This window comes from Doryrhamphus excisus, linkage group LG5, assembly GCF_037039965.1.
Source record: "Doryrhamphus excisus strain RoL-2023G ecotype Guam linkage group LG5, RoL_Dexc_Guam_v1.1, whole genome shotgun sequence".
In the NCBI taxonomy this organism is placed as follows: Eukaryota; Metazoa; Chordata; class Actinopteri; order Syngnathiformes; family Syngnathidae; genus Doryrhamphus; species Doryrhamphus excisus.
The window spans coordinates 17,737,737-17,765,545 of NC_136361.1; the positions used below are offsets into that span (position 1 = coordinate 17,737,737).

The 27,809-nt window shown below is 44.6% G+C and overlaps 3 protein-coding genes and 2 long non-coding RNA genes across 15 annotated transcripts; 2 read left to right on the plus strand and 3 right to left on the minus strand.

Moving 5' to 3' along the window:
• Positions 1-231: 231 nt before the first annotated feature.
• Positions 232-11,347, minus strand: atn1 (atrophin 1). Of its 8 annotated transcripts, none has more exons than XM_078790826.1 (10): positions 11,010-11,343; positions 9,833-9,964; positions 8,054-8,155; positions 7,729-7,848; positions 4,865-7,566; positions 4,553-4,763; positions 2,456-3,947; positions 2,188-2,331; positions 1,874-1,997; positions 232-919 (listed from the first exon to the last, which is right to left on the minus strand). In XM_078790826.1, the coding sequence occupies exons 2-10, from the start codon at positions 9,857-9,859 to the stop codon at positions 886-888; spliced, it is 4,956 nt and encodes a 1,651-aa protein (XP_078646952.1). In that variant the 5' UTR covers positions 9,860-9,964; positions 11,010-11,343; the 3' UTR covers positions 232-885. The 8 variants fall into 8 exon arrangements, 7 of the variants coding, with proteins under 7 accessions (XP_078646952.1, XP_057909685.2, XP_057909686.2 ...); XM_058053702.2 differs by having other exon boundaries at positions 1,874-2,054; positions 2,164-2,331; positions 2,456-3,944; positions 11,010-11,342; XM_058053703.2 differs by having other exon boundaries at positions 1,874-2,054; positions 11,010-11,341.
• On the plus strand, positions 6,914-13,918 carry LOC144898529 (uncharacterized). The gene is made up of 3 exons (XR_013627414.1): positions 6,914-7,853; positions 10,831-10,892; positions 13,890-13,918. It is a non-coding gene; the product is annotated as an uncharacterized LOC144898529 (long non-coding RNA).
• LOC131105529 (gamma-enolase-like) lies at positions 12,967-20,632 on the minus strand. Of its 3 annotated transcripts, none has more exons than XM_058053712.2 (13): positions 20,555-20,632; positions 19,898-19,983; positions 19,263-19,358; positions 17,989-18,047; positions 17,836-17,905; positions 17,619-17,752; positions 16,099-16,321; positions 15,829-16,026; positions 15,527-15,603; positions 14,230-14,354; positions 14,048-14,156; positions 13,491-13,549; positions 12,967-13,393 (listed from the first exon to the last, which is right to left on the minus strand). In XM_058053712.2, exons 2-13 carry the CDS (start codon positions 19,980-19,982, stop codon positions 13,324-13,326), a joined length of 1,305 nt encoding a protein of 434 aa, XP_057909695.1. In that variant the 5' UTR covers position 19,983; positions 20,555-20,632; the 3' UTR covers positions 12,967-13,323. The 3 variants fall into 3 exon arrangements, with proteins under 3 accessions (XP_057909695.1, XP_057909694.1, XP_078646957.1); XM_058053711.2 differs by lacking the exon at positions 20,555-20,632 and adding an exon at positions 20,205-20,362; XM_078790831.1 differs by lacking the exon at positions 20,555-20,632 and adding an exon at positions 20,086-20,144.
• On the plus strand, positions 15,518-27,716 carry LOC144898530 (uncharacterized). The gene is made up of 3 exons (XR_013627415.1): positions 15,518-16,332; positions 20,102-20,301; positions 26,816-27,716. It is a non-coding gene; the product is annotated as an uncharacterized LOC144898530 (long non-coding RNA).
• Positions 21,980-27,329, minus strand: mlf2 (myeloid leukemia factor 2). Of its 2 annotated transcripts, none has more exons than XM_058053724.2 (8): positions 27,022-27,329; positions 25,605-25,716; positions 25,483-25,518; positions 25,339-25,392; positions 23,848-23,976; positions 23,496-23,655; positions 23,211-23,428; positions 21,980-22,207 (listed from the first exon to the last, which is right to left on the minus strand). In XM_058053724.2, the coding sequence occupies exons 1-7, from the start codon at positions 27,063-27,065 to the stop codon at positions 23,214-23,216; spliced, it is 750 nt and encodes a 249-aa protein (XP_057909707.1). In that variant the 5' UTR covers positions 27,066-27,329; the 3' UTR covers positions 21,980-22,207; positions 23,211-23,213. The 2 variants fall into 2 exon arrangements, with proteins under 2 accessions (XP_057909707.1, XP_057909706.1); XM_058053723.2 differs by having other exon boundaries at positions 23,204-23,428; positions 27,022-27,328.
• Positions 27,717-27,809: the final 93 nt, after the last annotated feature.

Here is a 27,809-nt window from a genome sequence, read left to right on the forward strand (position 1 = left end):
CTGTTCAATGGAGCAACTCAACTCCCATGTCTCGCACTCATCCCATGTGTCTCCTATTAGCCACACTCGCCAAAAGACGAGGGGGGGGGGGCCTAGGAGAAGGAGTCCGAGAAGGGGGGAGGGGGAGGCGCGTGAGGAATTTGATATGCTTTGTGTAAGAATGACTTGTATAACACAAAGACGTGGACTAAAAAAAAGTCAAGGTAAATAACTGCAGGTAAAAACATAGCAAAAAAAACCCCATAATTTATTTCCATGTTGGTTTTTTTGCTTTCATCTTGTTTCACAAGGTCAGTTTCAAATGAAAAGTGAGTCATACCATGAAAATGTAAAAAAATAATACAAATAATATGTACTTATATATATATATATATAATTAATTATTATAGACAAACGGACCACATTAATAATAATAATAATAACAATAATACTGCTGTAAACAGATCACTAAAAGGCTGGTCTCATGCATATAGATTCCTCAAGTACAAATGAGGGCATAATTACTAAAATGAAGAACCAAAAAGTTCCACTGGTAAGCTCCTCTAGCTACATGCAATGACATTAAAAAGACTCATTCTGTCTGGCGTTGAGTATTTTACACATACTGTACTTCACACTATTGCCCAACCCCTCCCTTCTAATTCATATACTGTACAGAGCACAATACAAAAAACAGGACTGAAGTTCAAGAACACAATGCAGGACAAAAAAAAAAAAAAAAAAGAGTCTGGAACTTCGACTTGGTGCAGTTCACAGGGACGGTGTGTAAATTCCCCATCCCGTCTTTGTCTTTTCATAGTTTGTATTAATAGTGCTTTCATTTTCTTCTTCAATTCAACTTTGCACGCATTTTCATCATTGTTTATCCTTTCTTGTGCCGCTCCCTCACAGGGTCTTGTCACTTTCTTTCTTCAGGTGACTACAAAAAGTGAAAGGAGAATCAGAATCAGTCGTTAGTTTTACACGGTACAATCAACTGTGCAAAGATGGGAAGTTTTCTCCCAGCATGAGAACATGAACATTCATTCATTCATTTTCTACCGCTTTTCCTCATGCTTCCTCAGCTTATCCCAGCTGTCTTTGGGTAAGAGGCGGGGTACACCCTGGACTGGTGGCCAGCCAATCACACGGCACATAGTATAGACAAACAACCATTCACACTCACATTCATTTTGGAGTCGCCAATTAACCTAGCATGTTTTTGGAATGTGGGAGGAAACCGGAGTACCCGGAGAAAAAACCCACGCATGCACGGGGAGAACATGCAAACTCCACACAGAGATGGCCGAGGGTGGAATTGAACCCTGGTCTGAACACAAACATAATAATAATAATACATTATTTTTTAAAGGTGCCTTCTTGGGCACTTAAGGGCACCATACAGAGTCTAAATAATGATTTGTTTTTATTACAATTACTTAATTTTCCAGTCCATTCCACAATGTTGTGCGACATTTACTTTAAAGCTTCATTAAATTGTCTTTCCAGTTAACTAATCAGGAAATTTTAGCTATGCCTAATGAGCACAGTAACACGAAAGGGAAATGCCTCAGTATAAATAAACTTATTTCTGCTATTCTATCAAACTAGCTAACAAACTTGTTTTCTACGTAGCTACTTTTGGCATTTTTGGTGCAAATGAAGGGGTATACTTTAACTTTTTGCCAATACAGTCTGCTTGCATTGGGATCAGATGGGGCCTTGACCCCTAGATCTAACAGGAGGCAACTTGTGTAGCATTTGGAACCTACTTTGATTAGAAATGGCATCATTTTGTTCTCGACTGATTATTGTGTGACTTTGGGTTGCACCAGGTGGTTTTCGGATATGTCAGGACTAATAGAAATTGGTACATTCTGGTACATAAACGTACCTATAGTACTCGTCCTGGGTGAGGGAATGGTGGTGATGGTGATGTATCCACTGTTGTTCCAGGGCCAGTCTCTGGATCTGCAGCTCCGCGCTCTGGGCCTGCTGCATGGCCTGGAGCTGGTGGGCTGCCGACATGGGACCAGTGAGGGAGGACGGTTGGGGCAGGTCACGGAAAGGAGCACCTGGGAGAAGTGTCCCCCCGAATGCGGAAATGAAATCATCAGTATCATTGCTAAGAGCGATGTCTGAATTTTTAGGACTGTTTTTGATAGAAAAAAAGTGAGCGAGTACATGGACGAGGAGTCTTCTCCTCACCGAACAGCTGTTGGCGAAGCACCTCGCTGTCAGTGAGGGGGTGAGCCAGGATGGGTGTGCCTAATGTTGCTGCGGGGTAAGGGAGGCGTGCCAAAGGAGACCCCGACGCCAGCGGGTCCATCAGGGGGTGAACCCCGCCCGCCGCTGGATGCCAATGATGTAATAGGAAATATAGGAGATATTTAATAAGAGCCAAAGAAGCAGCAATACTTCAAAGGAAACGAAGAAGTACATGAGCGTAAGCGGCATAGTTAGTAGCAGTGGATACCTGTGTCTTGTTGGTGCAAATGAAGGTGCGAGTGGATGTGGGAGTGCTGGTGATGGTGGGGTGTGACGTTTAACATCTGGACACGACCCATGTTTTCTCCTCCACTTCCACCTCCGCTTGTTCCTCCTCCGTTTGCGTTGCTGCCTCCTCCTCCTCCTCCTCCTCCTGCACTTCCTCCCCTTTCTCTTTCCCTTTCCCTCTCTCGTTCCCTGTCTCCGAAGGCTGGCGGTGCCGTTCTGTCTCGTTCCCGCTCCCGTTCTCTGTCTCCACTTCTGTCTCGCTCAAAAGAGGCGGGTGATCGAGTGGGAGTCGGGTAGGTCTCAGAGGAAGTGGTTGGTGGTAGATGAGAGGGCAGAGAACTGGGGAAAGATGAATGGGGGACTGGGTGATGAACTGAGGTGGCGTTGGAGGTTGGTGGAGCAGGAGGAGGAGGAGCAGATGGAGGTGCAGCCGGGCCCGTGGGAGGTGGGGCAACGGGTGGTGGGGCAGACGAAGCATGTGACGGCGGTAGGAGTGACGAAGGAGGTGGATTGGACAAGGACTGCGGGGCGGGAGGGTTTGGAGGTCGAGCTACTGGAGGCAGAGTTGGGTTCTGGAGATGTGGGGGGCCAGCAGGTGGTGGGGGAGGAGGAGTGCAATAGAGGGACACCTCATTCGGTCCCCCTCCACCTCCCCCAAGGAGCAAGGAGTGGGCATGTGCGTGAGCACTGGCATGGGAATGAGAGTGAGCCAGGGCTAGGGCTGCAGGATCAGGAATGGAGCTTGGTGGGTAGACCCGTTCATCGCTCTTAAACTCAAATCCCGGCTTCATGCGCTCACGGTGAGCAGCAACTGCATGAGGAAAGCCAACTCCTCCTAACCCTGAACCCCCAATTCCTCCAGGTACAGGGCCTCCCCCGACCCCAGGGTGACCCCCAACACCGTGGCCCCCTTCAAGGCTGCCACCGTATAGAAACCCCAAGATTGCTGCAGCTGTTGCAGCATCAGCAGGTAGATGATGCGGATGAGCTAATGCGTGATGATTCTGGAATTGGGGTAGAAAAAAGGAGGGGTGGACATGAGGATGACCGTGATGAACTTGAGGGTGGTGTGCTTGAGCCCGATTCGCCGCCCCCAGTGGGGACATAGCATGGGGACGAGCATACTCACTCAGGGTTCTTAGAGCTGGGGTATCGGGACCAAGATATGGACCACCGATACCTATTCCCAAAGCACCCTGAGGGCCCCCAACTACTGCTGATGCCCCAGCCATGGATGGCAGGAGAAGAGAGTGGGGGATCGCGTGAGAGAGGCTGGGGTGGAGGTGGTGTGCTGGAGGAAGGTGAGCATGCGGGTGAGAGGGATGATGTTGAGGGTGAGGTGGAGGGTGGGCGGCCGGGTTGCCCGGACAGGAGGAAGATGATGAAGGATCCAGGATCATAGAGGATGAAGACGGGAAGAAGAGGGAAGAACCATGACGAGCGCCTGCAGCTACACTGGCATCTTTTTGCTGCTGCAAAAAAATGAAAGAAGAAATAAATAATTTTATTATTATTATTTAAAATAATATAAATTAATAATTTATAAATAATACATTTCATTCATTCTACCGCTTTTCCTCACGAGGGGTAGCAGGGGTTGCTGGAGCCTATCGAGCGGGGTACACCCTGGACTGGTCGCCAGCCAATCACAGGGCACATATAGACAAACAACCATTCACACTCACATTCATACCTATGGACAATTTGGAGTGGCCAATTAACCTAGCATGTTTTTGGAATGTGGGAGGAAACCGGAGAAAATCCACACATGCACGGGGAGAACATGCAAACACAGAGATGGCCGAGGGTGGAATTGAACCCTGGTCTCCTGGCTGTGAGGTCTGCATGCTAACCACTCGACTACCGTGCCGCCCCAATAATACATTTATTATTTATAAATTAATTCCATTGTGCGATCGCTTAAATGTAGTGTCCATTGGGTTATGTAATGGCCCACTGAAAACGGCCTCGCAACCCCCTTTTGGGTCCTGACCCACCATTTGAGAACCACCTCTTCTTCACCATTCAGCACTATATTTAAAAACTTTATTGAGACAGTTTTGCTCCACAAGCTCACCTGTAGATGGCGATCCAGTTCCCTCTCACGCTCCCTTTCCCGCTCTCTTTCTTTTTCTCTTAGATCCCTGGCCCGTTGCTCAACCTCCCTCCGAGCTCTTTCTATCACCTCATTCCTCTTCTTCCATAATTTGGAACCATCCAACGGAACAAAGAGGACATCGCTGCGGGCACAGGAGTTGCCGCTGCCCCGGTCAAGGACTTTGTGAAACCTAGAGACAAAGTGAAACAGCGCACCGGTTATTTCAGCCATCAGGATTCAGTATTACAATCATTTCGGGAACTGAAGTGAGAGACAAATAACAACAATTACCTTGCTGATTGGCTAGCGTGGATGGGAATGTCTACGGGCTTAGGTTCAGGAGACGGGCTTCTCAACACGGGTGGAGGACTCTCACTCTCGTCCCTCTCCTCTGGTGGTTCCTCCTTAATTACAGGCGGTTGGGGCAGGCCTGAATCTGAAAGGCCGTCTCCGCCAGGAAGTGTCGGGGTAGCAATGCTGTTGTTAGTAAGAGGTGGAGGGCCCTTACAGACATTCTGAGGTGATTGGGAGTTTGTATTGCTGCCAGTGGGTGTACCACTGTTGCTATTGCTGTTAGCCAGATTATTGCCGCCGCTCCCATTAGAGTGGTATGTTCCTGTGAAACTAGGGTGGCTGTTCAAGGTGCTATGTAAAGGGGAGGGACGGCATCCTGGTGATGGCATGCCTGGCCCGGGAAGAGGCATGTTAGGTGCAGAGGTGGATCCGGGGGGGAATGACGAGAAACCTCCCATCTGATTGGTGGAGGGGCTTGGTAGTGGAGATAGATGGGTCGGAGGAGTCTGAGCAGTTGACTGGTAGTGTGGGGCACGTATATTAGGTGCCATACCTGGTGGGGGTTGCTGAGTAGGAGGATATGGAGCATTTGGAGGATGTCCATGACTGGTAGCAGAGGATGGCGACAGGGCAGGAGGTTGATTTGGAACCCCGCGGTTTTGGTACAGAGCAGACTCTCGCAGGTTTGAGTCCCTCTCTCTTTCTCTAGGTCCTGGCTGGTAGTGTGGGTGAGAAGGGTGAGGATTTTGGATTCCACCAGACCCTGAAAACTCTCTTCCTAGATTAGAGGTAACGCCAGTTGGGCTGAGATAATCTCGATTGGTCCCAGTGGACGGAGGAGCGCCAGCATTGAAATCTTTCCCACTAGTGGGAGGATACTCTCTGTGAAAGCTGTCAGGTCCAGAAGAAGGGGTTTGTGCCTGGTCTATGGGAGGTGGAAAGTCCCGATTGGAGGAGTTTGTGGGATGTGAGTGTGGAGGCATAGAAGAATGAGGTGGGTGGCCGCTGTTGTTTTGCGGTGATGCTGGTGGATCTCGGCTCAGCATGGGGTTAACAGGTAGTCCGCTAGCTGAACCGGGGTGGTTTCCTTGTGAGATGGAGTTGTTGTTTGGGTTACAGTTTCCTTCTCTTGCTTGGCCTCCAACCTCACCCCATCTGCCTCTGTCTTTGTCTCTGGTATGCCCCCCTCCAGCTCCGTTAGGGCCAAATTCTCTACTCTGGTTTTGATTTGGCACGGGAAACTCTCTTCCCATATCCCGTTCCCTTTCTTGATCTCTGTCTCTGAAAGCTGGAACGTAGTCTCTTCTTTCAGCACCTATATTAGAAGGTCCATCTCTTCCAGAGCCTTGGAACTCCCTGTTTTGTCCTACAGACAAACCTGCAAACTCCCTGCCTTGGATACCAACCATCCCACCACTACTATTAGCCCCACTATTCGTGTTGCTGTTGTTACCAATGGGAGCAGAGAACTCCCTGTTGAGCTCAACCCTCGGTCCCCTCTCCCTGTCTCCCACAGCCCCCCTGTCTCTATCCCCTCCCCCTCCAGCATACCTGGGAATGTACTCCCTGTGTGGGTGAGGGTGTGGATGGGGGAGGTAAGAAGGGTGAGAGGTGGCGTGTCGAGAGGAAGGAGGGTTGTAAACAGAGGGAAGTTGCTGCTGCTGCACTGGGGGCTGGGGCTGGTGCTGGTGTGGGTGATGGTTGCCAGGGTAACGGTTGTAGCCCCAGCTCCCCTGGCAACCGGTTGCTGTGCCACCCTGCCAGGTGGGGGAGCTGTAATGGTGAGGGTGGGTGGTGGTTTGGGTCTGGGGTTGGGATTGCGGCTGGGAGCCGGTCTGCATCAGGGACGCGGGAGTGGGTTGGGTCTTGTCCAGGTGCTTATCTGCTTTATCCATTTTGTCTCTTTCTATTTTGACCTCAGCGGGAAGATTTTGCCCCCCCAGCTCCAGTGGTTTAAGAGCAGGTGGAGGAGGAAGAGGTGGGGGCAAGGATTGTGTAATGCCAGGGCTGTTATGGGAAAAATCTCCACCCACGGCAGATGTCTTTGTCACACATTGTGTGTTGGCTTTGGAATTAATTCTATTGCCACTTGGCACGGCATCGGCGCCAGTAGGTCCACCATACTCAACTTTACACATGAGTTTGGAGTCCAGAGAGAAATAAGACTTCCTCCCAGCAGAGCTGTCATTTGAAGAATCCCCAGCTCCACGGAGCGAGGGATTGAGACCCGAGGAGGGGCAAGGATGGATCGGCTTAAGCGCACAGTCCTCAATTCGTGCATCCGTATCCATCTTTTGTCCATCTCCACAGGGATCCTCCCCTCTCCGCTCTCGTAGTGTCCTTCTGTCCTCTGACGCCAGGCCTCCTGCGCCTCCATCTTTGCTTTTCTCCCGTTCCCTTTCTCCTTGCTTTGGTGAGTCAGGGCCCTCGGAATCAGAGTCGAGGCTACCCAGAGGAGAAGCGGAGAGACTTGGGGATGAGGAACGATTGTCCTGGTCGATGTCCCGCCCACTGCTAAGGCTGCTGCTGCTATTTGCCAGGCTGCCCACAACCGAACTCCTGCTGCCCTGGGATTGGCCGTCTTCATTGTCACTCTCACGGGATTGGTTGGACACGGAGGTTGGAGGCGGGACTGCGGAGGGAGCCAAGCTGTCAGTGGAGTGTGTTGATGTTGGAGGGTTCTGGTTGGCGGCTGGATCCTGGACGAGAAAAGATCATTTGTGGATGAAGTAAAAATCAATGTTGTGAAAGGATCTATTGCCAGAGCACGGCAGAAATAACTCCTTATAGGTCAGACACACGCCGTTTGGATGAATTATTCCACTGCTTTATATAACTGGCTGATGAAATGTAACACAAACCTGAACTTTCTGCCTTTTTGCAGGAGACACAAGTTCCTCCCCCTCGCTCTCGGATGAATCATGCCCTTGTGATCTGCGACTGAAGCGATTTCCAGCCAGTTCCTCACCGCCACCTCTTGGCTAAAGTGACACAATACTTTTAATTCTACAGACACACGTTATTTTGAATGCATAGTCTTTCATGCAGTGGACATGCATTGTTACAGATATTGATACTGTACTACAAAGACACTATAACAATGATTACATGGGTGCAAGTCATTGTTACCCTAATCACAACCACAGGCATGCACAGACGTTACATAGAGAGTGTACAAGCTCCAACCGTTTGTCTATCGTTACGTTCAGGTCGAGTGGGGCTGGAGTGCGGGCGTCTACCCCTCCTCTCCTCGCTCGCCCCCCGCCGCCGCCCACTGCGCATGGGAATCTGCATGGTCCAAAATGCAAGAATGTTAAAACAAAATGGCAAAACAGGAAGTGGTAGCATGTAGTCGAGATATTACACCTCTTGGACCGGTTATTTTCAAAGTGTGGTACAGTAAGCCTTTACTAGTTTTTCTTTATTTTCATCAAGTTGCTACACATCCGGGTACTCCGGTTTCCTCCCACATTCTAAAAACATGCAAGGTTAATTGGCGACTCCAAATTGTCCATAGGTATGAATGTGAGTGTGAATGGTTGTTTGTCTATATGTGCCCTGTGATTGGCTGGCGACCAGTCCAGGGTGTACCCCGCCTCTCGCCCAAAGACAGCTGGGATAGGCTCCAGCACCCCCCCCCCTGCATTCCAAAAACATGCTAGGTTAATTGGCGACTCCAAATTGTCCATAGGTATGAATGTGAGTGTGAATGGTTGTTTGTCTATATGTGCCCTGTGATTGGCTGGCGACCAGTCCAGGGTGTATCCCGCCTCTCACCCAAAGACAGCTGGGATAGGCTCCAGCACCCCCCGCGACCCTCGTGAGGAAAAGCGGTAGAAAATGAATGAATGAATGAATGCTACACATCCGGCTGCATGGTGGATAAGTGGTTTGTGTTCAGGCCTCACAGCTAGGAGACTCGACCGTGGGTTTTCTCCGGGTACTCCGGTTTCCCCCTCACCCCTTCCAAAAACATGCTAGGTTAATTGGCGACTCCAAATTGTCCATAGGTATGAATGTGAGTGTGAATGGTTGTTTGTCTATATGTGCCCTGTGATTGGCTGGCGACCAGTCCAGGGTGTACCCCGCCTCTCACCCCAAGACAGCTGGGATAGGCTCCAGCACCCCCTGCGACCCTCGTGAGGATAAGCAGTAGAAAATGATTGAATGAATGCTGCACATCCCCCTGGAGGATGCCCGTCTCACACTTCCTGTTCTAGAACAATGTGAAGCTGGCAATATTGTAGTTTCTAATCAACACAACCTTGATTATCTATCAACACTGTGTATAAAGATTAGCACCTCACACTCACTTAACTGTGCCTGTTGTGAGCACCAGGTGCTCACGACGATCACCAATCCCACTTTGATGTGGTCTGTATGAAAGGCAGATCTTATTTTACAGTTCTGATACATCAACCTTTTGAGGGAACTCTTTACCAAGAGGCTATGGCATTGTTTCTCAAACTGTGGCAAGAGTTCCACTGGTGGTACGTCGGCTCCATCTAGTGGTATACAGAAACCCCATTTTAAGTCAAAATAAAATGGTATCAGAAATAGTATATGTATGAAATATGTAAATTAGTCAATGGTAGTTGGTGGTCGATTGGCCTGACTTCAGTTACAGGCTGCGTGCGTTCAGTCCCCCTCCCTCAGCAATGGTATGAATAAGTGTCAATGGTTGGCTAGAGACCAGTACAGGGTGTATCATGCCTCTCGGCCCAAAGTCAGCCAGGGTAGGCTCCAGCTCACCCATGAAACTGAACAGGATAAGCGGAAAAAAAATGGATGGCTGAATGGATAATAGTAGAAATACAAATGTATGAACCAAAGATTGGAATTGAGTTTCAAAATTCAGTTCAAATTTTCTGGGAGTAGAAGTCATGGATTATGACAAGCTAGGTACTTGGTGAAAAACATTTGAGAATCATGCAAAAACTCTATGGCCGTGTGCCTCACCCATACCGATTCTTTGTGTGTCCGCGTTTTCATGATTTCTTCTTTATAATGTCCATTTTACAAAACACCAGGCATTGTAAGACCTCGAATGGGTCGCTTCTGCCGTTTCTGTTGTTGTTTACTCACTCCGCTGAGAACCTGTAAAGAATCATAAACAAAGAAGGCATTATTTGGCCTGCAGATGTTTTTTTTAAGATGGCATAAAGTCTCTCTTCTATTTCTCTCTCACACACAAACACACACACACACACACACACTCAGAGATGCAGGAATAACCAATGTGCAAAATAGGATTTGACCACGTGTGGAGATGAAGAATTTGCGCCATTGTGAAAACGTGTAATTTACAACTGCAGAAGGCCTCGTTTCATCGTTTAAAATTCCCAGCATGCCTCTCTTTCTGTCCCTGGATCAACACTACTGCTGGCTCAAAACACACATACACACATTCACACACACACACACACACACAGTGGTGGTTTGGCCTGTGCTCTTACACCAAAAACTTGATATTAGGCGTGCATGCAGTAGAACAGGCAGGGTAGGGAATATGGAGGTACACACACACACACATACATACACACCCCTGTGGCCACTTGTGGTTAACCCTATGTCCTATGACCTGGTTATGGCAGCATCACATGCTTATTTGAAATATATATATATAAATCCATTTGCTGTATAATGAATGATGAATAAGGATATAAATAGTGTGCACAAAGGTGATTTTTTTTCTCTCAGCTGCACTGCTACACATGGCTATGCATTAATTATTAGTGTGTATGCTGCAGTGACATGCATAATAGGAAAAATAGAGCACACACTTATAATAATAACTATAAATAATAATAATAATAAGGATGAATGATGCATGGCACATACAGGTGGCAGCTGCCTGCACTTACATGCAGGAATTGAGTACTGCAGTGCCAATGTAAAGATGCATGGACGGACTGAGAATGGCGAAATTATCTCACACCGGCTTTTCTTTTTTTTTTTTACAGGAATGTGGCTATGCCCAGTAAGTCATTATGGAGCCTGAACGCAGCACCGGGATGACAATAAGGTACAATGGAGGGGTGTGTGTGTGTGTGCGTGGGGAAGGGGTGGGGGGGGGGGTAGATTCCAAAACACACAGCATACATTATTTTGTCACTGCACCCCCCTTTTTAATCCTGCTTACCTTTTAATATCCAACGATGTCTTCTGGTTCTACTGTCCCTTTTACAGCCATTTTTCCCCCGCTTTCTCCCAACACACGCCGCCTCACGTTTGGAGAAAAAAAAAACCCAACAAGGCGACTGAAATCGTAGCAGCAGCAGCAGCAGCGTGGAAAAATCTGAACTGTACAAATTGATGCGTATGTGCCCTGGCTTCTTACCCCACCCCCTTTTTTTTTTTTTTTTTGCTTTTGCCTCCACCTCCCCTCCTCCTACCTTGTACCCCACTCTTCCTCCAAGACGACTTTTATTTTTTATATACGAATATGTCTCTCCCTGACTGGCTTTTTCTCTGTGAGAGAGCACAATTTTAGCAGTGGAGAGAGGGATGAGAGAAAGGAGGAGGAGAGGAGGGCGTGATTTGCATAAGGAAAGGAAAGGAAAGGAAAGGAACAGGGGGGAGACGTCAGGAGGAGGAGGAGGAGGCCAAAACTCTGAAGAGGGAGGGGTGGTGGTGGTGGGAGGGGGGTCCCTCTGGAGTCACCTTTACAGTACACTGAATTATATTCGTCATGCACATAAATACGTAGCAAATACACAAACCCAGCCTTATAATAACAATGACGACAAGAGTGATTTAATTTAATACAATAAGTTGTTTTCAAAGATGTTCCCCCGTGATTGAGTCCACGTCCACGTCTGTCCTGCAGCTGTCTGTCTGAGCTTGTGTCCAGCCAAGCGGCTCTGCAGACCTCCTCTTCCTCCTCCCTCCCTCCCTCTCTCTCTCTCTCTCTCGCTCTCTCTCTACCCTTCACACAGCCCCCTGTCCCGTCTCCTATTGTGTGGTAACTATAGCAACCTAGCCGGAGACTGTTCCCATTGCGCCTGCGTGGCTCCACAAGCCTTTTCTTTCTTTTAAACCATCAGTCGTCGTCACGGAGCAAAGCCTCGCCGAGCAGCACACAGCCGGAGCATATATCACACTGTCGCACTCTGCTGGTCACTTGGTGGTACTGCAGTCCATTTAGATCCCATACAGCTATTCCGTGTTAGGTTTGATCAATGAGTGATTAAGCAGAAATAAAATAACATCCCATAATTCAGTGAATAACATTACAATGACAATCATTTAGTTCACATATTCAAAGCTGTATTTGTAATAGAAAATATGTAATATTATCAGACTAATTGTAATGTAATTACAAGAAAATTGCATAATTCTATTTTAATAAAATTATAGATTTATGATACAAAGATGATACAGTTTTACATGAACAAAATCGTACTTGTGATATACTAATTAATGATAAAAAAAGTAATCATTTTACAAGAATAACTAAAGAATATTACAAAAAAAGATACATAATTGGACAATAAATATTGTCAAATTGTTAAAATATTATGATGTAATGTAAAATTACAAGTGAGAATTCTTTTTAAAATTATTTATCCGGGACACATTTGCACGATGAGGGGGAAAAATGAGCATAAGTTTTGCAAGATTAAAGGAATCAATGAAAGTCACTATATTCTATTATATTGGACAAACCAGCAACACATTAAAAATAATAAAGTCTAAATATTACATGAAAACAATTGTGATTTATGAGAAAAAATAATAATTTTAGTAGAATAATTCAAAATATTATGTGGTCCAGGGGGGTTCACAATTTGGGGAAAATAAAGTAGCAATATTCTGGGAAGAAAAGGAATGATTTTATAAGAATTTTGTGAGAATTAAGCCCTAATATTTTGAGGGAATTTTTTTTTACAAATGCCATAATTTTACAGGAATTCTTGTAACTATACAAGAATACATTTTGTATGATTATATGATTATACAAAGTTGGGGTTGTTGTAATTTAATTTGTAATAGTACAATTTTTGTTTGTTGTCCCAGGGTTGCTGATAGTGTAATTTATCATCTTGCCCACTAGAGAGCGCAATTACACGCTTAATTGTGTCTCTGCCAATAGATATTGAGACAGATGCATTTATAGAGTCAACATATAGCCATCTCTTTATTTTCCACAATTACACACAAATATTGTTTAAAGCTGTGTAAAGCCGCTTGGTGTTCACAGTATCGGAAAGTCAGGGAACGTGGTAGAGCACAATAAAGATCAAAGGTCATCCATCCACATTTGACAAAAAGTAGAGCCAGGCGATCAGTGCAGGGTGACACAACAATAATACAGCAAAGTCAACCACATAATAACAAAGCTCGGAGCGACACAACATTTGTTGTGCTTTGCACACAATGATTGCTAGTATTATTATTATTATTATTATTATTATTATTATTATGATGTTTGTTTTTATCGTCACCACTCATGTTCAAAGTGCACTGGGATTGCGAAAGTTGTGTCCAGCAAAGCGAGCCTGGTCACCCAACTCTTCCTCAATCCTAACAAGAATTGACAAAGAAAGTCGGAAAGGATGAAGTTAAAGAAGTACGGATGTATACAATATATACATACACATATCTATACAGGGATACACACCTCATGAGCTGATTGTATTTAGCCAAACGCTCAGAACGACAAGGAGCTCCAGTTTTAATCTGGGGAAAGAATCCAAACATTATTTATTATTATTATTATTATGATTGCTGGTAGGCATTTTTTAGGTTGCTGTCCTTTATACATAACATAAAATGATGTAGTAGAAGAAGTCGTATCCGAGGCAAGACACAGCACCTCTGTTGTGTTAGCAATTATAGCTATATGACAAGCACAAAATTGTCCTAATTTAATTAGAATAAAGTCATAATATTACTAGAAAAAGTCTTAATTTTATTACAATAATATGTTTATTATTGGTATATGGTATTCAGTTATAATATTGTGACAAAAAAAGCTATGTGAACTTCTCAGCGTTTCCTCTCTCCTCCCTTTCCCAAGCGAGTGCACGCCAAATACGGGTTCCGCGTACATAAACGTACACACCCATCTGTGCCCATGCAGACCAAATACAGTGCTCTTCACCAAACTTACAACCTACAATAGATGACTGAAAAAAAGGTAACACCAAATATCATGTCATGAGTGTCTCTGTGTACCTGTCCAGTGCAGAGTCCCACCACCAGGTCAGCTATAAAGGTGTCCTCTGTCTCACCTGAGCGGTGGCTCACCATCACTCCCCAGCCGTTCTCCTGAGCCAGCTTACAGCTGACGGGCAGAAAAAGAAGAATGATAAATAATCTAAAAATCTAAAATCAATACAAACACAAAATGTACTCACGCCTTAATGGCCTCCGTGATGGAGCCAATCTGGTTGACTTTAAGGAGAAGACAGTTGCAGGCCTTTTCCTCCACGGCTCGTTGTATCCTACGCGGGTTGGTGACCGTCAGATCATCCCCAACCACCTGCATGATGCAAACATCGCTGAAATACTCATATATATGATATAAGATATATTTATATAGGCTGCACGGTGCAGGAGTGGATAGTGTGCAGGCTTCACAGCTACGAGACCCGAGTTCAAGTCCACCCTTGGCCATCGATGGTCATCTACTCTGGTTTCCTCCCACATTCCAAAAACATGCTAGGTTAATTGGTGACTCCAAATTGTCCATAGGTATGAATGTGAGTGTGAATGGTTGTTTGTCTATATGTGCCCTGTGATTGGCTGGCCACCAGTCCAGGGTGTACCAGCCTCTCGCCCGAAGACAGCTGGGATAGGCTCCAGCACCCTCCGCGACCCTAGTGAGGATAAGCGGTAGGAAATGAATGAATGAATGAATTTTAGTAGCATAATGTTGAAATAGTTTTTTTAAGCTGTAATATAAAACAAACAAAACAAAAATCCAAGATAAGCCGCCACAGCTCTTTAGGTAGGGCTGCATGGAGTGGTTAGCGAGTGGTTAGCGACTCAAGTTCAATTCCACCCTCCACCATTTCTGTGTGGAGTTTGCATGTTCTCCTCGTGTATGCGTGGGTTTTCTTCCCACATTACAAAAACATTAATTCATTCATTTTTAACCACATTTCCTCACAAGGGTCGCGGAGGGTGCTGGAGCCTATCCCAGTTGTCTTCGGGCGAGAGGCGGGGTACACCCTGGACTGGTCGCCAGCCAATCACAGGGCACATATAGACAAACAACCATTCACACTCACATTCATACCTATGGACAATTTGGAGTCGCCAATTAACCTAGCATGTTTTTGGAATGTGGGAGGAAACCGGAGTACCCGGAGAAAACCCACGCATGCACGGGGAGAACATGCAAACTCCACACAGAGATGGCCGAGGGTGGAATTGAACCCAGGTCTCCTAGCTGTGAGGTCTGCGCACTAACCACTAGACCATTCCAAAAACATGCTAGGTTAATTGGCGACTCCAAATTGTCCATAGGTATGAATGTGAGTGTGAATGGTTGTTTGTCTATATGTGCCCTGTGATTGGCTGGCCACCAGTCCAGGGTGTACCCCGCCTCTCGCCTGAAGACAGCTGGGATAGGCTCCAGCAACCCGCCGCGACCCTCGTGAGGATAAGCGGTAGAAAATGAATGAATGAATGTACGTATATTCTTTTTACCTGGATGCCCACTGAGGATGTAAACTGAGTCCAGGCAGGCCAGTCATCCTGGTCAAAGGGGTCTTCAATGGAAACAACTGCAAGGAAGCATAGAAGAACTCTTGATTACTCTGCTGTGGAATCATGTTCCACACAGATACAGCACACTATCATCTGGGCAAGGATACACATTCTCATTTGCCAGATGAGCACCGTAATTAAAAGCTCTTTAAGAGGTTGTAATTGTCAGAGCTGGAGAGGCAACACACTTCCTTTAGAGGTGACAGTGGAAGCTCCACACACACACACACACACACACACACCTGGGTAGTTGTTGATGAAGCCTTGGTAGATGTTTGCCAGTTCCTCGCCACTGATGTTGCGTGCGGCAAGAGGCGGAGACTTGAAGTCCAAGTCATACTTTCCCTCGATGAAAAACTCGGAAGCGGCCACATCCATCCCGATGACCACTTTATCTGTGTAGCCCGCCTTCTCTATGGCCGTCTTGATCAACTCCAGAGCTGTATGGTCACACAACCAGGAAGTGATGTCACAAGATTTTGTAAGTTTTATTTTTTTTTTGGCATTCTTACCTTCACTGTTCTCTTGAATGTTTGGGGCAAATCCCCCCTCGTCTCCAACATTGGTAGCATCTTGACCGTACTTCTCCTTGATGACACCTCTCAAGGTCTGATAGAGCTCCGCCCCAATGCGTAGGGCCTCCCGGAATGACTCCGCCCCCACAGGAAGCACCATGAACTCCTGCATGGCCAGTCTGTTTCCAGCGTGGGAGCCCCCATTGATCACATTAAAAGCCTAAATGAAGGGTAGGACAATTTTTTGTATTTTGATTCAATTCAGTTAATTGCATTTACTTATGTTATTTACTTTATTAAACTAAGCTAAAACTAAATGAGTAGTGTAATATTTAATTGGGGACTGCACAGCGACCGAGTGGTTAGCATGCAGACCTCACAGCTCAATTCCACCTTCGGCCATCTCTGTGTGGAGTTTGCATGTTCTCCCCGTGCATGTGTGGGTTTTCTCCGGGTACTCCGGTTTCCTCCCACATTCCAAAAACATGCTAGGTTAATTGTCCATAGGTATGAATGTGAGTGTGAATGGTTGTTTGTCTATATGTGCCCTGTGATTGGCTGGCGACCAGTCCGGGGTGTACCCCGCCACTTGCCCGAAGACAGCTGGGATAGGCTCCAGCAACCCCCGCGACCCTCGTGAGGATAAGCGGTAGAAAATGAATGAATGAATGAATATTTAATTGAATGCACAAGCTGTTTTAAGGAACTTGTAATATGGAAAAAGATGTATATATCATCATAATTATTGTTGGCTGCAGTTCTGGAGGTTCTACAACAGTGGTCTCAAACATGCGGCCCGCGACACTAGTTTGAGGCCCCCGCCTTGATATGAAAGTTTAATGTTAGTGCGGCCAGCGCAAGTTTGATATGGATGCTGTATGGTATCATGTACCCAGAAAAAATTATTACGTTTGATTAATGTTCATGTTAAAGGTTAAATAACTGTTAATAGTTATCCTCCCTATCCGTGTGGAAGTGGTAAGTTTTGGGCTATTTAAGTTTAAAGGAAATAACTTGAAGGCTACCGTTTAGGTCGCTAGCTCTCTAGTTTGCGAGTTAGCATGTGTCTCAAGACCCTGCAGTTGCGCAATATGTTGTAAATAAAAAAAGTATAAATGTGACTATAGTCGTGTTTTGTCATGTCTACAGGGCTCTAATAATGCTTTGTTCATTTTAATCTGAAAAAAATAATTTGTCTACCCACCAACTATATGTGGTTTCTTAAGTTTTTATTATTTGCAGTTTTATTGTTGTTATTATATTTATTTATTACTGATTGATTGATTTTCTTTATTCTTGATTTGTTTATTTATTTTTCATCTTATTTTGTGTAGAAAAATAAAATCGAGAACAGTGGTATGTTTTATCAGAGCTTTTCTTGTAGAAAATTTAAACCAAAGTAAAGTTTATTAATTTTTTTTGCAGCCCAGTCTCGCCCAGACCCTAGCTCCAGTGGCCCCCAAGTAAATTGAGTTTGAGACCCCTGTTCTACAGGAACAACCACAAGGTAGACTCACAGGAACTGGAAGCACTAGGTCACCATTCCCCGCCAAATCTGCAATATGACGGTAGAGAGGCACGCCCTTCTCCGCTGCTCCGGCTTTGCATATGGCCAGCGACACCCCAAGAATAGCGTTGGCGCCAAATTTAGCTACAAGCATCCATACAAGCAGTCACACAACATGTGGATTCGGCAGTCATTGATTCAAAATATAAAAAAAAAAGGCGACTTACATTTGTTTTCGGTACCGTCCATTTCAATCATCATGTTGTCCAGCTTGTCTTGCTCCAACACGCTGACGCCCTGAGACATACAACATGTCACTCACCCACATCATGCCAACAACGTCCGTGTGAATATGAACACGCACGTGGAGTTCTACTCACTGATTGGATGAGGGCAGGTGCAATGCAGTCATTAATGTGACCAACCGCTTTGGTTACACCTAAGAAAACATACATAGGACAACATATTCAACATGTTATTTTCATTTTACAAAAGTGGCCATTTATCTACTTAATTAAGTTTAATCCTTAAAGCACCAAGAGGCATCAGATAATGAGGTTTGTGCATTTGGAATTGAGCCCTGAAAGAAGTTTTGGATGACTCTGCAAGCTCTGTTTTACAGAATTTCAAACACTGACTTCAACTGATGTCAATGCAACCCGGCCTTCCTCTATAGGAGGCCACAACTCAATACAAAGGGCCGAAAAATTAGCATAATAGGTCCCCTTTAAGTAATGACTAATTTTATTAGTAATTACCTATTTAATAATAATAGTAATTACCTATTACCTTTATATTCCCCCCTGGCCAATAGCACTATTCATTCATTTTCTACCGATTATCCTCACGACGGTCACGGGGGTGCTGGAGCCTATCCCAGCTGTCTTCGGGCGAGAGGCGGGGTACACCCTGGACTGGTCGCCAGCCAATCACAGGGCACATATAGACAAACAACCATTCACACTCACATTCATACCTATGGACAATTTGGAGTCGCCAATTAACCTAGCATGTTTTTGGAATGTGGGAGGAGTCCCCGGAGAAAACCCGAACTCGGGTCTCCTAGCTGTGAGGCCTGCACGCTAACCACTTAACTACCATGCAGCCGGATGTGTAGCAAGAGTTCTTTTATGCTTCCTTGCAGTTGTTTCCATTGAAGACCCCTTTGACCAGGATGACTGGCCAAAGGATATACATTCATTCATTCATTTATTTTCTACCGCTTATCCTCACGAGGGTCGCGGGGGTGCTGGAGCCTATCCCAGCTGTCTTTGCGCGAGAGGCTGGTACACCCTGGACTGGTCGCCAGCCAATCACAGGGCACATATAGACAAACAACCATTCACACTCACATTCATACCTATGGACAATTTGGAGTCGCCAATTAACCTAGCATGTTTTTGGAATGTGGGAGGAAACCGGAGTACCCGGAGAAAACCCACGCATGCACGGGGAGAACATGCAAACTCCACACAAAGATGGTCGAGGGTGGAATTGAACTCGGGTCTCCTAGCTGTGAGGCCTGCGTGCTAACCACTCGTCCGCAGTACAGCCCCAATAGCACTAATCGTAAATTAAAAAAAAAACATACTTTTTACGTCTCTACATGGTTCTTCTGAAGGGGTTAATTCAGAGATTGGCATATTTTGCTGACCTTTGCCCTTGTAACGAGTCTTGTCTCCATCTCGCAGTTCCAGAGCCTCATAAATGCCGGTAGAGGCGCCACTTGGCACGGCCGCCCGGAACAAACCTGAATCGGAGACCAAAAACAGTGAGCTCGGTCCAGAAGTATTGGGACAACGACACCACAATTGATTTGAAATTGAACAATTAACACGTGTTTTATGTGGGAAATACTTTCACGAGCAGAGGATCTTCATCTTCCTCTTTAAAGTACCGCATTATTTACTGTGGATAAGACAGCCCCTTTTTTTCAAGACTCATTTGTGGAAAAATATTAACGACAAAATTAATAATTTTAACAGGGAAAACTTAATATTAGTATTCAAACCTTGTCCTTTTTTTTGGTAATTTGCTAACAACCTTTGAATATTTTTTTTCTGTTCTGCGTCATGGCTGCTTCGTCCAGGTGTGTGTGACAGGAAGAAAAGCTCTGACTTGCTTAATGGAGAAGTTGTTTGGCACCACCTGTCGGATTGCATGTATAAATCCTCCCCATTTGTCATACTATTTTATTAGGATTGATGCAGTATGTGTACATTTCTAGAATTGTTCAAAAAAGTATAAACATAGCTGCACACATACATCAAAATTTTTGTCATTGTTCACCTTTATTGGTATGAAGATCGACTTCCACTGTTGGGTTACCCCTGGAGTCTAGGATCTCCCTGGCAACAATATTCAGAATGGACATCCTGTAAAATAAACAACAAGATTGCATTTTCCTATTTTAATTTGAATGCACAACCTATTGTATTATGTATCAGTCCTGCAGTACCGCACAAACAAACACGCACATTTTCCTCCCCGCAGGAGAGACTCTACTGTCGAGACCTGAATCACCATCGTAGCGATGGTGTTGTGAGACGTTGAGAAGATGGAGGAGTGAGAGAATGGAATGAGGAATTCTTCTTACCTGCGGCCTGTGTGGAGCGTGGTGGAGACGGTGAGAGGATGTGAGGGAATGAGAGGAGCAAGAAGATGAAGGAGCGACACAGGGAAATGGGAGGAGGGTGAGTACTACAACACACGCAGGGAGTGGGGGGTCGGTGCTGATGAGTCACGGGAAGATGAGGAGGGGTGGGGGATCAAAGATGGAGATGCTGTGGAACAGCAGGAGGCTTGTTTAAAGCGACGGTGCGGCCACATTCATCATTTATGTGCACTGTTGCCATTTTTCTTTCATATATGAATATATATTATTACAACATTGTGTCTGGTGGATACAAACACAGAATATTAGCTTACATATAGAGTAATAAATACCTTAAGTCAGGTGATATCTACCGATGAGGCAATCAAAGGAGACAGGTACGACGTGTGCGTTTAAAAATAGTTGACAGTGTCAGAGCAAGAGGGCTGCTATTGGATGAATTTATTGGGAGTCAGTGGAATCTCATTGGCTGCTCCACAGGCTCCATCTGTATGTCACATGACCTACTAGATTACAACACTGCACGCATACTCACTGGCCACAACAATAGGTACAGTCTCCAACACAGAATGTTACGGTTTGCTGTAAACAACTACACTGCATCATCACTCCTTGGAATATTTTAGTTCCCATAAATCCATTTTCTATGCCAGCTTAGCCTCATTAAGGATGCCGGGGTATGCTGGAGACTATCCCAGCTGACTTTGGGCGAGAGGCGGGGTACACCCTGGACTGGTCGCCAGCAAATCACAGGGCACATATAGACAAACAACCGTTCACACTCACATTCATACCTATGGACAATTTGGAGTCGCTAATTAACCTAGTATGTTTTTGGAATGTGGGAGGAAACCGGAGTACCCGGAGAAAACCCACGCATGCACGGGGAGAACATGCAAACTCCACACAGATATGGCCGAGGGTGGAATCGACCTCAGGTCTCCTATCTGTGAGGCCTGCACGCTAACCACTCAACGCCATACAGCCCAATTAAATAAGCATTCAAGTTAATAAATGTAGTATTTTTTGTAGTTGGAGCATACAAAAACCCGTTTATGGCTTTCCCTGTAGACATGAAATAGTCCAATAGTCACATTTTCATTCCTATTATTCTTTTACATAATATCACTTACATTCATACCTATGGACAATTTGGAGTCGCTAATTAACCTAGCATGTTTTTGGAATGCGGGAGGAAACCGGAGTACCCGGAGAACATGCAAACTCCACACACAGATTCAAATCCAGGTTCCATGCAAGCCCATTTTAGTTCCCTTATTTTGCAATATTTTATATGTGGGGACAAAGTCGACTATAGGGAATGTTCCACCTTGAGAGATAGTATCAGAAACCCCTTTCACATGGCCTGGAAAAACTTGTTCAACCTTGACAGCATTTTTTGTGTTGTTCTGTTGTTCAATTTCCCACTTTGGACGTAGCATCAGAAAGCACAGCCTGTTACAGCTAGTATTTTCCAATCCTTTTGTCTGTTCTGTATAAATGGTCTACCAATGTGGAATGGAGGGCATTTCTGTATGAAAAATAGTCCACACAAGACACAGAGCATGTATTTATCTAGCAATTACTTTAATCTAGCTTGTTCCATTAGTCAACAGTATACAGTTCAATTCACAGACACACGTGTGCCTCCACAAAACAAAACGGACTGTACAGCAGATGCACTGCATACTTTTAAGCACTTTAGTGGGCAAAAACAACACACATCAAACTTTCGGGGAACGGGTTAAGTAAAGTAAGGGGGGGGGCAGGGGGGGGCGTTTGTACAAGTGTGTAAGTGTGGCACTGAGGATCAATTCTAAGACTACCAATGTTCTGTGTGTCGAGAGGGTTGTTTGTTGAGTGTGTTTTATGTATAGACAGTCCGGTCAGATCAAACATCAGTGAGGAAGATGGAAGGATCCTCAATGTGGTTCACAGCATCCGTAGAGTGTTTCCTTCACTCACCACCAACCCACAAAAGGCTCCTACGAGGAGAGAAAGAACACTTTTACAGCAGAAATGACATTTTACAATGAACCAGTGCAAGAGACTTACTGATCAGCCTTCATTAAATACCTAGCTGACAAGGAATTAGCAACTATTCTAACATATAACTACTCATTTTTAGTCTCTCTTGATGTTAAACATCATTTTTGGATGTAAACTTACATAATATAATCACATGACCCAACATGGAGCGTTGCAGCTCAGTTTTTACATTCATGGTTGCGTATTGCAATGGAATACCGAACATAGTACTTCTTCCCACTCAGAGCATGCAAGCCAGACAGACCCCCCCCCCCATGTACATATTACACGCAGTAGAAGTAGACCTTATTTGAGACTGCATGCATGTGTATGTGAGAGACAGCCATTAACACCACACCCCCTTTTCGGACCCATTGACAAATATCATTCCGTTATATAGAAGAATATACTTTTTTTTTTGTACAATCTGTCTCTGAAGCCACTTTTGGTAACGTACACTCGCCAGTGTTGGTGTTCTCATATTTTTTTTTTTTAGGATGGGGAAAAAAGTGTAAGGATGGATAGTGTGAGCCAAGCATGGATATCACCTTTAATTTGCACATATGCCACTCAACTTGATCAATTTATAAATATGCAGGGTTTATTTCATATTTCAATATTATGTACAGTCAAGTGAAAAAAAATGGGAAAGCACATAAGTCAAATTGACTTAAAATTTATCACAGTTCAACAACACACTAAATTTGGTACACACTATCGACAAGCATGTTGGTAAGATTGGTTGGAGAACATGCCTGCCAAGCAAAACATTTTTCTATAAATATGGGCAGAACAAATTCACCATAAGTCATTGACTATTTGTCTAATGAGTATCAAAATTATGAAGATATCTGTATTATGTATACTGTATGTTTAAACATGTCTGTTATAGCATCTTTCCCCCATGTCTTCTTGTAAGGCACAGATCTATCTCTACGTGAAGAAATACACACCTTGTACCTTTCACCAGTCGTAACGTGGGCGGGGCTGGGGTGGGGGGTGATGTCGGGGGGACTCGTGCCGATGGCCCGGTGGGGTTGTGGAGCTAGGCGGGGCAGTGAGAGCCAACTGCTGTCCCCCTGCCCGTCGCTCACGGCCGTAGTCTAGCCCCCGGGTGTTTGGCGGGGCGTACCGTCCCGCCTGACTCCTCCACTCCACATCGAAGGCTTCAGCCTCACCTGGCCAGGAACGTTGGTTATTAATTAGCTCAACTACTTTTCTCCGTCGTGAAGTAAGACGACTCACTCTCATCCAAGTTGATGAAGTCCTGCCGTTCCTCACGGTCTCCGGTGCGGCGGTTCCGTGAGCGCTCCATGATGTGCGCGCGCTCGCCGATGTGATGACCGATGGCGAGGCGCTCCAGGCCGCTTTCGCTGTCTCGCATCGACTGACGTGTCTCACGAATCTGTAATGAACCGCACGGTGATTACAAAAAAAGGTCGCTCTGGATGAAATTCAATTATTGATATGACAGGTTTAATACAACATAAATCATTCCTTTAAACTATCATAACATGGGATTTTCAGAGGATGAGGAGAGCAAATAGATCAATAGCTTGTGTGACAATATAGTAGGAATTTAACCACATATTCTCACCCCTCCAGGGCCTGTCCTTGTCGCACTGGTTTGCTGGTATACTGTAGGAGCCCCGGAGTCTAATGAAGAGTAGGAGATCACTGTGGAAGAGGAGAATGTCTGACAGTTGGGCGAACCGGATAGCCTTTCCTGGAAGGGAAATTTCAGGTATTGTCATATCTATTACGAAGGAGGTGCGAGACTGCGAGAAGAGGCACATTTCTACCAATAAACCCTGATTGTTTCCACAGCTGGGGTGTGTAGGCAGACTGTTTACTGCTGCGTCAGCTACACAAACCAACTGACATAACATACCAGTGAGTCAGTGTGTAATTTCTTTATTGACTGAACAAAGACAGCCCCACTGTCAGGAGATCTGGAAGACGATGTTCGATTCTCCCCTTGTGTGTCTTCTCCTTGTGAGTGGGTTTCCTCCCACATTCCAAAAACATGCTAGGTTAATTAGCCACTCCAAATTGTCCATAGGTATGAATGTGAGTGTGAATGGTTGTTTGTCTATATGTGCCCTGTGATTGGCTGGCGACCAGTCCAGGGTGTACCACGCCTCTCGCTCGAGTACAGCTGGGATAGGCTCCAGCAACCCCCGCGACCCTTGTGAGGATAAGCGGTAGAAAATGAATGCATGAATGAATATTTAATTGGATGCACAAGCTGTTTTAAGGAACTTGTAATATGGAAAAAGACGTGTATATATATATATATCATAATTATTGTTGGCTGCAGTTCTGGAGGTGCTACAACAGGGGTCTCAAACATGCGGCCCGCGGGCCAAATGTGGCCCGCAGGACACTAGTTTGAGGCCCCCACCTTGATATGAAAGTTTAATGTTAGTGCGGGCCGCAAAAGTTTGATATGGATGCTGTATGGTATCATGTACCCAGAAAAAATTATTATGTTTGATTAATGTTCATGTTAAAGGTTAAATAACTTAGTTATCCTCCCTATCCGTGTGGAAGTGGTAAGTTTTGGGCTATTTAAGTTTAAAGGAAATAACTTGAAGGCTACCATTTAGGTCGCTAGCGCTCTAGTTCGCGAGTTAGCATGTGTCACAAGACCCTGCAGTTGCGCAATAAGTTGTAAATAAAAAGAGTATAAATGTGACTATAGTCGTGTTTTGTCATGTCTACAGGGCTCTAATAATGCTTTGTCAATTTTAATCTGAAAATAATTATTTGTCTACCCACCAACTATATGTGGTTTCTTAAGTTTTTATTATTTGTTTTATTGTTATTATAATAGGGATAGGCTCCAGCATGCCATAGTCGCAACAAGAAATACATCTTTGAATACACGTTGTTTTTAAATGGCACTTGTTTCCTTCCCAATTAACTACATTAGGGGTGCCCATTGTCATTCCACAGCTCATTCTCATTCATTCATTCATTTTCTACCGCTTATCCTGACGAGGGTCTTATTATAAAATTAATTCCAAACTATGTGGGGAAGTTACATTTTCTGCATGATTTGAAAGCAGTTGTATAAATTACTCACCATGTTCCCCATCATTTCCCCCATCATGCCAAACATGTCCATGAAGCCTCCACCCTGCAAACAGATATGAGGTGATCTTGATTCAAGCTAATCATGATGTATAAAAGAAACCAAGCCAACAAAGGTTCTAGATGCAACACTTACCATTCCCATCATGCCAAATGGAGTCAGTGCACCAGCCTGGAAAATAAACCAAACGTAAGCTCGAAAAAGATAAAACAAAATAAAACAAACATGCAACGGGTTTGCGGTTTTAGTTGTGTTACCTGTCGCCGTGGTGCACGATGTGGCTGCATCTGTGGGGCAAGTGCAAAAGGGTCCACGGCAAATGGTCCAAACATACCCCTCATCTGCTGCCTATGAGCTGCGAATGGATCCCTGGGGGCACAACAACCACAACGTTAGGGTGACGCCAACATTGAATTAGCATGAGAAAATGTCTATATGGTGCATATGCCAAAAGTACAACCCAGAAGTATATATGAATTCATGTCATTGTGTTGATTGTAGGAGCATTTGGGAGAAGTAGCAAATGAACAGTGTAATTCCCATTTAATACATATTTAACAATGTTGTTTGATGCTTTTGTATTGTATGTATTGTACATATTTACTGTATTGATATTTGTAATTTTATGTAATGTTGTTCTTATTTTCAGCACTCCTCTCTCCGGTCACAGTGCTTTTGCTCTTTGTTCAGGCTGCATGTGTAAGTAAGAATTTGTTCTTAAATTGCTTGCCTGGGTAAATAAAGGTATAATAATAATAATAATAACAATGTATAATAATAACAATGTAATAATAACCGTGCATGCGTACTCCGGTTTTCTCCCACATTCCAAAAACATGCTAGGTTAATTGGCCACTCCAAATTGTCCATAGGTATGAATGTGAGTGTGAATGGTTGTTTGTCTATATGTGCCCTGTGATTGGCTGACGACCAGTCCAGGGTGTACCCCGCCTCTCGCCCAAAGACAGCTGGGATAGGCTTCAGCACCCCCGCGACCCTCATGAGGAAAAAGAGGTAGAAAATGAATGAATGAATGAATGAATGAATAACACTCTCATAATGGTATGCGGGCTCCACCTAGTTGTATGCAGAAACTATTACTTTTCTTTTAATACAATTACAACTATGTTCAAAACATACACCTGAAATAATTATAGAAATACAAATTTATTACAAAATGTATTAAATGGTTTTGTAACATTTAAATATAGCAAATATTGTACATTGTATCTCATATATATTCTATTTTTAACATGATCTATATATTTTCTTAAAAATATTGAAAAGCTTTGTCACATACAAAGTAATTGGTCTCATGCACCATGCAGTGTCACACATGTTTTTGTTGTCATGATTAGATTGTGTTCACTAAGCTATGAGGTGCAACGCTGTCAGGCAGCAAATCCGCTTATTTCAGGTAGTTGAACCTCCCATCGATTACTCACAATATGCCATGTCGCCCCTTTAGGAACTAAAGTGATGTTGTTGAGCTCCTAACATGTGAATCTGTTCAACATGGTGGCAACCAACTAGGCCGTCACAACTGGCCGGAGGAACGAGTCACCTGCCTCCTTTGCACACCGACAAACCCACGTAATGTGCCGACATGTAGCTCTTTTCACCAGTGTTGCAAACGCCTAAATGTCGAAGCTAGGATCTACTGTGTTTACTCACATCATGAAGGGGTCGTCATCAACGTCATTCAGGAATCGAAACATGTTGAGGGGATTCAACTCAGCTGGCTGTTGTTGTTAGCTAGCCAGCTAGCTAAGGTAAATAGACGTCTTTGCTACGTATGGAACTGGATGCTAGATTGAATCAAACGCCCTTCCCCCAAAATAGCAACGGCTGTAGAATTCTTTCAGCTGAGTACAGCGATAAACTAGCTCACTGTGACACAAGATGGCACATTCCACAACCTCGAACAAAACATGAGAACGGAAGTCAGTTTTTGACAAAGGAGAACCAAATGAGCTTAACAAGCGTCTGTGCAGACCGCCACCGCTACTTCCGGTTTAGAATGTTTAAAGAAATAAAAGCCGAATGAGTATCTCGTTAGATAAATGGCATTACACAGGCCCGGGAGTTCAGTTTAAAACGTGGGAATACCTCATGTTTTGCAGCTGATTCCTAAAAACAGCAGAACACTATTGAAGGGCTTTAACTAACGTGTTTCAAATCCTCAAATCCTGTCACAAGCTACAGGATCTTTGACATCATTTTTGCAGTTGATCCTCAAAACCAATAAAGCGCAGAAGGAAATATTCAACTAGTATTTTTGAAACAGGTCCTTAAAAGCATTGGAGCTCTTCTCTGAGAGGTTTCTTTATGAAAATCTTTGAAACAGATTTTGGAAAACTGCACAGTACTCCTGTCCTAGAATCTTGGACTAGTGTAAACACATTCTGTCTTGATTTATGACTATGATTTTTAATGACATTGTTAGCCATTTGATGAGGTAA